The sequence below is a fragment of the Hemiscyllium ocellatum genome, chromosome 21 (assembly GCF_020745735.1).
Source record: "Hemiscyllium ocellatum isolate sHemOce1 chromosome 21, sHemOce1.pat.X.cur, whole genome shotgun sequence".
Lineage (NCBI taxonomy): Eukaryota > Metazoa > Chordata > Chondrichthyes > Orectolobiformes > Hemiscylliidae > Hemiscyllium > Hemiscyllium ocellatum.
In genome coordinates, this window is record NC_083421.1 from 31,161,038 (window position 1) to 31,170,170 (window position 9,133).

General features: G+C 47.0%; 1 protein-coding gene across 1 annotated transcript; it reads right to left on the reverse strand.

Annotated features, from left to right (window-relative positions):
• Positions 1-473: 473 nt before the first annotated feature.
• Positions 474-8,250, reverse strand: LOC132825642 (gastrula zinc finger protein XlCGF7.1-like). Its single transcript, XM_060841014.1, has 2 exons — positions 8,170-8,250; positions 474-2,642 (listed from the first exon to the last, which is right to left on the reverse strand). Exon 2 carries the CDS (start codon positions 2,232-2,234, stop codon positions 1,266-1,268), a length of 969 nt encoding a protein of 322 aa, XP_060696997.1. The 5' UTR covers positions 2,235-2,642; positions 8,170-8,250; the 3' UTR covers positions 474-1,265.
• Between the last annotated feature and the right edge of the window lie 883 nt (positions 8,251-9,133).

Sequence of the window (9,133 nt, forward strand, 5' to 3'; positions counted from 1 at the left end):
CAGGGCACCAGAACTGTACTCAGTACTCTAAAAGGGGTCACACCAATATCCTGGACAACCTCAACATGATGTCCCAACTCCTGTAGTCAACTGTGTGAAGAATGAAGGCAAGCTTCTTAACCAACTTTCAACCAACCAAGTTGCAATGCAACTTTCAAAAGAGCTACGTACCTGAACCCCCCACTTTCCCCATGTCTCTGTTTTGAAATACGACCCATTAACTGTACAAGTCCTGCCTTTTCTTGTTTTAGCAAAACGCAACCCCTCACTTTTATTCATACCTCTCTTGTACACACATACACGCAATCGCAGGCTTACACTCCATCAAACTCACACTTTACCAAACATGCATACACTCTTATGCGCACTCTCATGCGCACACACACACATCACTTTGGGGTCAACTTGTATTGGCAGAATTATATTTGCAAATAATATTTAATTTTGCTCATGAAGTGCACAGTCTGCAGGCAGTCAATCCAAGTAATATTTTATAAGTTCCTCCTTCAGAAATAGAACCAGTCTGATTCAAGATTAGGATACTGAGAGACTTGAGCCTCACACCTTTAATGCATTGTCTGAGCTGAGATGTCCTTTTTTTAAAAAAAATAAATAAAACCTTAAGTTATCTCGAGAATGTGAATTGGGGGTGGTTCTGGGATTTACATATTAATGAACCAAAACCTGCAGCCCATTCTAAAAGATGAAAGACTTAACAGTAGTCTCGGTTTGTTCAATGTATCCTATCAGTTGCATGACACTGATCTTTTGCAATGAAATCTGTCCTGTGATCCTGCTCTGCGGCTCCCCGGTGGAGGAGCAGTGCTCCGAAGGCTAGTGCTTCTGGGTAAGCCTGTTGGACTATAACCTGGTGTTGTGAGATTTTTTAATTTTATCCACCCTAGTCCAATACCGGCATCTTCACATCGTTCTGAGTGAACACAGCCCACACCTCCCAGTAAACTTGACAATGCCGATGAAATGACGGACTCTGCACTGCTGCTTTTGAAACAGCTCAAGGTCAAAGCACAAATGTACCAATCCCTCCCCCCCATCCCATCCCCACCTCATTTTCTTTACTATTGCTCAGTACCAAGACGTCTCTTTGTAATTGGATCCACTGCAACCCGGAGGAAGTATTGCCTCAACTACCAATTTCAACCCATACCCTGTATCCCACCATCTGCCGCAGCGGGATTCAAACCCAGGAATCCCCAGAGCTGGGTTGATACTCCAGTCAATAATGGCATTCAGCCGTCACTCCTTCAATCCCCCTGCGGTGGCACATGAACTCGCTGGTGCCGCCGGAGGTGGGAGGAGCGGGTGAAGCCCTTCCCGCACTGAGAGCAGGTGAATGGCCTCTCCTCGGTGTGGAGCCGCTGGTGCTTCAGCAGGTCGGAGGAATCGCTGAAGGTCTTCCCGCACTCAGGGCAGCTGAAGGGCCTCTCCCCCGTGTGGACTCGCTGGTGCTTCAGCCGGTTGGAGGAATTGCTGAAGGTCTTCCCGCACTCTGGGCAGGAGAACGGCCTCTCCCCGGTGTGGACCCGCTGGTGGGTCTGCAGGTGGGAGGAATTGCTGAAGGCCTTCCCACAATCAGGGCAGCTGAAGGGCTTCTCCCCTGTGTGGATCCGCTGGTGCTTGAGCAGGTCAGAGGACTTGCTGAAGGCCTTCCCGCACTCGGTGCAGCTGAAGGGTCTCTCCCTCGTATGGACCTGCCGGTGGGTCAGCAGGTTAGAGGAATCACTGAAAGCCTTCCCGCACTCAGGGCAGCTGAAGGGCCTCTCCCCGGTGTGGATCCGCCGGTGGGTCAGCAGGGTGGAGGCCTGGGTAAAGCTCTTCCCGCACTCAGGGCAGCTGAAGGGTCTCTCGCCCCTGTGGACCCGCTGGTGCCTCAGCAGGTTGGGGGAACTGCTGAAGGCCTTCCCGCACTCTGGGCAGCTGAAGGACTTCTCCCCCATGTGGATCTGCTGGTGGGTGAGCAGGGCGGAGGAATTGCTGAAGGCTTTCCCACACTTGGGGCAGGAGAACGGCTTCTCCCCAGTGTGGATGCGCTGGTGGGTCATCAGGTTAGAGTAATCGCTGAAGGCCCTCCCACAGACAGGGCATGAGAATGGCCTCTCCCCAGTGTGGCAGCGCTGATGGGTCTCCAGGGCAGATGGGGCACGAAAGCCTTTCCCACAGTTGCCACACTTCCATGGTTTCTCCACAGGACGGAATTGCTCAGGTTTCTCCATGGCCTAAGCTTCAGCTGCATACAAACACGTGTCCAGGCCCTCTCTGCCGTGAATTCCTCTTTCTCAGCCGTATAGCTGTTACACACTCTACACTCAGTGCGCTGCAACAGAGGGATCTCTCATCCAGTCCCAGTGATGCTGAAAATGTACTCAAACAGGAACCAAAAAGCTTTGCTCCTTCTCACAGAATCATAGTTGAAAATTTTTGCTGTCCTGATGGATTGAGCGACTGTCAGACATTGACGTCAAAGTGAGGACCGCAGATGCTGGAGAGTCAACGTCAAAAAGTACAATGCTGGAAAAACATAGTGGGTCAGGCAGCATCCGAGGAGCAGGAGAGTCAATGTTTCAGGCAGAAGGCCTTCATCTATTCATTTTGAAACTTCTGTCTCGAGATCTTCAAATACTCTGCAAAACGAGATTATGGAAGTCATCACTGTCAGTGCAGGGTAGAAATTCATAACAAGCAATTCTACTTTCTTTTATTATAAAAGAATATTCTTTTCTTTTATTATTCCACAAAATTGAAAGCAGCATCCCACTCTCTCTCTGCCTGTGTTCTCACTCAGCTCTAACTAATTCTCCTGAAGGTGCTGATTCAGGATCTTACTGGGGCAGAAAAGCAAAAATGTTAAGACTGACATCTCTCTGAATTTTGGATAACTATCTGAAAGTTAATATCTTTCACAACATTGGAACACTGCTGAGAGCAAGCAGTTTGATTTTAGGAAGCCATTTCAGGGCGAGCCTGCAACCCAGCTTCCTACAGAACAATTGAAATGGTTAACGCCCTCAGGAAGGGGGGAGCAAAATGAAACATTAAGGCATTAACACCGACACACTTCAGCCAAATTCTTCTGCTCCCAATAAGGGCAAAACATCATTGAAAGCTGCTCTGAAAGTCCAGTCTTCACAATCAAACATCTGCTTTCATCGAAGACTATTTAGAGTATTACAGCTCGGAAACAGACCCTTTGATCCATCTCGTCCCTGCCGACCTGATATCCTAAATTAATCTTGTCGTATTTGCCATCGCTTATCCCCAACCTGTCTGAGCCCTTTGTATTCATACACCCATCCAGATGCCTTTTAAATGCTGTAATTGTACCAGCATCCACCACTTCCTCTGGCAGCTCATTCCATACACACACCACCTTCACCATGAAAAAGTTGCCCCGATGTCTCTTTTACATCTCCTCTCGCTCTCACCCTAAACCTATTCCCCTATCCATGCCTCTCAAGATTTTATCAAAGTCTATAATGTCACCCAACAGACTCTGGCACGATGCGGAAAACAGCCCCACCCCCATCCTTCTGTCCCAGGTAATTAAGAGACATACATGAGTTTGCAGAGTCTGTTCCCTCCCTGGATTCACTCCAGTTGCTACAAGTGAACAGATTTCCCCCACCCCATCTCTCCCTCTCCCAGGATGAAGAGTTGCCCAGAGGGACGGAATTTCACTCAAACTGACAGGGCCACTTCCACATTGTGATGCCATGAATGGGTTTGGGGGTGGGGGAGGATATTGGAGACAGAGCAAGTGAAAGGGGCAGGCGAGATGCGGGGCTTGACCAGCAGCGGGGACTCCATGCTGCATCTGCTAATGGCCGACCGGCTGGCCCGCACTGCCTTGCATTGTTTGCAGAAATCTCTTTCCTTCAGAGAATCCCCACAGTGTGAAAGCAGGCCACTTGGCCCAACAAGTCCACACGAAGAGTAACCCATCCATACCCATTCCCCTACCCCTATTGCTCTACATTTAAACCCCCCCACCAATCCACCCTTACCTGCACATCCCTGGGCATTCTGGGTAATTTTACGTAGCAAAATTCCCACTAACCTGGCCAAAGTTAACAGTCACAGCACCAGGTTATAGTCCGACAGGTTTGTTTGGAGGCACTGACTTTTGGGGCACTGTTCCTTTACTGGGTGGTTGCGGAGAATAATATCATGGGACACAATTTATGGAAAAGTATTATACAGTCCTGCCACTGAGATGATATACTGATTGAACCTGGATTGCTAAGCCTTTCATCTTTGCGAATGGGTTACAGATATCATTAGTGCGTAAATCCCAGAACTTCCTTTAAGGCATCTTCTCAAGATAACTTAAAGTTGATATCAAGAAGGGACATCTCAGCTCAGCTTTGCAAATATAATTCTGCGAATGCACATTCACCCCCGTGGACCTGTGTATGCAGGTATGGAGGGAGAGAGAATGTCTGTTTCCATCCTGTATATATCCGTGTCTGTTTGAGGACCTATGCCTTGCTTCTGTTGGTGTGGGTGCTGTCGTGGATTGTGGCTGGGAGCTAGTGGTTGGTACAGGAGAGAGTGTGTTCCTCAAGTGGGACAGTATAAGAATCCTGGAATCCCCAGCCTATTCAGCCTGTCCCTGTAGCTCAACCTCTCCAACTCTGACAACAGCCTTGTAAATTTTTTCCAACCCCTTTCAAAGCTTCACAATATCTTTCGTATAAACAGGAAGAGCAGGAACGAATGCAGTCTTCCAAACGTGGCCTAACCAATGTCCTATACAGCTGGAGCCTGACCTCCCAACTCCTATACTCAATGTTCTGATCTGTAAAGGAAAGCACGCCAAATGCCTTCTTCACTATTGTGTCTACCTGCGATTCCACTTTCAAGGAACTATGAACCTGCACTCCAAGGTCTCTTTGTTCAGCAACACTCCCCTTAACTGTGTCAGTCATGCCTGGATTGCTTGACCAAAATACAAACCACACATTTCTCTAAATTAAATGTCATCCTTGACCCAACAACCCATTCAATCAATTCTAATTTATATTGAACTTTTTCCTCTCTCATTCCCCAGAAGTTGAAAATCTCCATCCCACATTCTCTCCCTCCATTCCCAGTTTGCTGAACCTAATCCCTGCTATATCTCATCCTGAAGGGTCTGGTTCATGCTAGTTAACAGGCCCACACTCAGGGGGGGGTATCTAATTGAAACATAAAGAATACTGAATGGCCTGGACAGAGTGGACATTGGGAAGATGCTTCCATTGGATGGAGAGAGAAGAACCAATGGGCATAGCCTGAGAGTAAAAGGGAAGACCTTCCAGAATGGAGATAAGGAGAAACTTCTTCAGCCAGAGAGTGGTGAATCTATGGAATTCACTGCCACAGAAGGCTGTGGAGGTCAGGTCATTGAGGATAGTTAAGATTGAGATGGAGAGTTGAGTAACAAGACAATGGAGAGTTACACGTGGAAGAATGAGGTTGAGAAACCTATTATGGAAAATAAAGAGCATGAAAGCATGGGAAGGGTTAAAGCATGAAGACCACTGGCGATCTGTGGTCTGTGGAAGGTAGGATGGGATAAGAATAGTGGAATGCTCTTACACCAATTAACAGAGTAAGGTTGAAGTTGAAAGGTCACTTTGGCGAGATGAGATAACAGGAAGACTAGCTCTACTGACTGTTAAGTGTCATTATGTCAAGATTGACATTTTGGGACATGACATTAAATATCTAATTAATAGTTAGTAGAATCAGCTTGAGACAGGAGACTATTGTAACACATGGGATAGCTAAATGTCTAATTATGACAGGTGAATCTAGAACAGAAGATCACTGTATCAGAGGTGATATTAAATATCTAACCGTGACATTAGAATAACTAAGTAGAACGTACAACTAAAGAGATAATGGGAACTAACATCACTGGTTTATTGTGTTGTTAGAGTGAGGTACTTTGATTAATATAGTTGAACATGCTGATAAGCTAACAGAAACATGACTAAAAAAAAATTAAGCAAACCACAGATCGAGGTTCGTGGGCATTCAAGAATCTGCTTTCTCAGTGTCATGGTTTTTTGTTTGCAAATAAAAGAGCTATTTCTTGAAGAACTCCCTGCATCGCCTGGTAATTCTCTACATTTTCTCCACGACACTATCAACCATGATTGATTGGCGGATCAAACCGGATGGGGCTGAATGGCCTAATTTTTTGCTTCTATGTCTGATGGTCTCTTGCTGTCCAGGACAGAGCGTGAGAATCGGAAGCAGGAATAGACCATCTCGTCTTTCATGCATGCACTAGCATTGAACAGACCGTAAATGGATATGGATCTACCTACATCTAGGCAGATAGGCTGGGACCTTTTGACTGGAGCACTGAGAGGTTGGGAGGTGACCTCACAGAGGTTTATAAAATCATGAGGGGCATAGATGAGGTGACCACTGGAAATCCTTCCCCTCAGGTAAGGGTTTCAAGATTACGCAGCAAGGCAGCAAATTTGAAGGTGAGAGGAGAAGGATTTTTAAAAAGCATAAAGGAGTACATTTTTGTTTTTTTTTTAAACCCAGAGTGGTTTGTGTAGAATGAAGATCCAGAAGAAGTGGTGGTAAACAGTCACAACGTTTAAAAGACATTTGGACAAATACATGAATCGGAATGATTCGGAGGAAATATGGGCCTAACACAGGCAGGTGGGACTAGTTTAGTCTGTGAATATAGTCAGCATGGACTAGTTGGACTGAAGGGTCTGTGTCTGTGCTGTATGACTCAGCAACTGTTCTGTACTGGTCTTAAAATCATTTTACTTACCTCCCCCCATAAACATCCACTTCTTTGTTGTTCAAAAATCAGATGAACTCAGCCTTGAATATATTCAATGACCCCCTAACTGCAGGAAGACATTCCCACTTCTGACCTCAATTCCTCTTGCTAATTGGTTGCTGCACCTGTCTGACAACTGGCACTGATTGGAGCAGAAGGACGCTGAGGCCACTTTGTACATCCACACATCATTCCTGATGAAGGGCTCATGCTTGAAACGTCCACTCTCCTGCTCCTTGGATGTTGCCTGACCTGCTGTGCTTATCCAATGCCACACTTTTCAACCCTGATCTCCAGGATGTGCAGTTCTCACTTTCTCCGCATCCCAATATATCACCATTTAAACAATAAACATTGTTTCTGCTTTTTATTCCCCCACAGCAAAGGCTACAACTTCACACTGTGGTACTGTATTTGCCAAGTGTTTGCCAATTGTGATCTTCTCTACAGCGGGGAGACCAAGCGTAAACTTGGGGAAACTGTCCAGAGGCCAATCGGACCTCCCAGTCACCACCCATTTTAATTCCCCTTCCCACTCCCTTGCTGACATGACCATCTTTGGCCTCCTCCATTGCCACAATGAACCAAACCACAAATCGGAGGAACAACACCTCATCTTCTGCCTGGGCAGCCTACAGCCCAGAGGATTCAACATTGAGTTCTCCAATTTCAAATAAGCACCCTTCCCATCCCCCAACTCCCTTCCCAGCCCCTCCCCCTCCCCCTCCCCCTCCCTTCCACTCCTCCCTACTACCAACAAGATTCAGTCCTCCCATTGACCAACCAGGTCATGCCCTCTCCCTGTCTTTACCTATCGTCACTTCACCACCATGCCTCCAGCACCCTCTTGTTCTGCAGCTTCCCCCTAAACTCACACCCAGTCCTGAAGAAGGCTTCCATCCGAAACATTGACTTCTCCACCTCCTGATGCTGCCTGGCTTGCTGTGTTCTTCCAGCCTCCTGCCTGTCTACTTTGCCAATTGAGACACAGATCTGGACCAACATTTTCCAGATTCTGTCCCCTCCTTCCCTTCCAGTTGCTACAAGTCAACAATCTATAGAATAGTGTGGAAAGAGGCCCTTCGTCCCAACACATCCACACCAACCCTCCAAACAGCAATCCACCCAAACCCATTGCCCCCTCTATTACTCTGCATTTACCCCTGACTAATGCACCTTACCTCTTAATCCCTGACTACTATGTGCAACTTAGCATGGCCAATTCACCTAACCACTCCGTCTCTGGATTCTGGGAGGACACTGGAGCACCTGGAGGAAACCGACGCCCCTTGACCCCAGAATGAAAAATACATGGAAAAAAGGGGGTTTGGAAAAGAGGATTCAGTACTCACAGTGGAAGGAGGGTGCACTCCAGGGTGAGGCTCGCTCTTCATCCCAGGGCTCATGGTCCAGCTTCCGCGTTCAGACAATGAAAGGACTCCGATTGGCAGGAGGACGCGTCTTCTTCCGGTCCTCCTGGCTTCCTATTGGTTCATCAAAAGGTGGTCGCGCGCCTTTTCTGCGATGAGTATGCGCAGTGATTTGCTGACACCGGTAAACATGCGTAGTGCCTTACTGACACCATCAAGCATGCGCAGTGGCGATGGCGCCGTTGCAGACAGTTTTTAAGTGTCCAAATGTCAATAGGAGAAAAAGAGGATAGAGTCACAATTTTATTTTTTTCCCTTGTGCCTCGATATTTTATTCCTTTTGCATTCTATCTGGATGCTCAACGTTTTTATGCCTTTTCCTTAGGGTGGTGAGGGCAAGTCCAGAACTAGAAGGCATTAGTTTAGGGTGAGAGAGGAAAGATTTATGAGGGACCTAAGGAGCAACTTTTTCACACAGAGAGTGGTGTGTGTTTGGAATGAGCTGCTGAAGGAAGTGGTGGTAACTGGTACAATTACAACATTTAAAAGGCATCTCGATGGAAGGGTTTAGAGGGATATGGGCCAAATGGTGGCAAATGGCTCATTAGATTAAACTAGGATATCTGGTCGGTCTGGACTGAAGGTTTTGTTTCCGTGCCTTACAATTCTATTTCAAAATCGGAAGCAATTTCATGAGAATAGGAATAGGCCATTCACCCCTTACAGCCTGTCCTGAGCTGTAGCCTAACTGTGCATATTTCAGTACAAGTTTCAGAAAGATTTCAGCAGCTCTTTTTTTAAAAATGTACGTGCTTTCAGACTTTAACAATGTTTCTGAATGTGTGGGTTGTGGAGGTGCTGAAGTGGCAGGGGGAATCGTCAGGGGGTGATGGGGGTGGCGGGGGGGAAAGGACAGGGGGCGCTGTTTGTGGCAGAGCGAAATGGA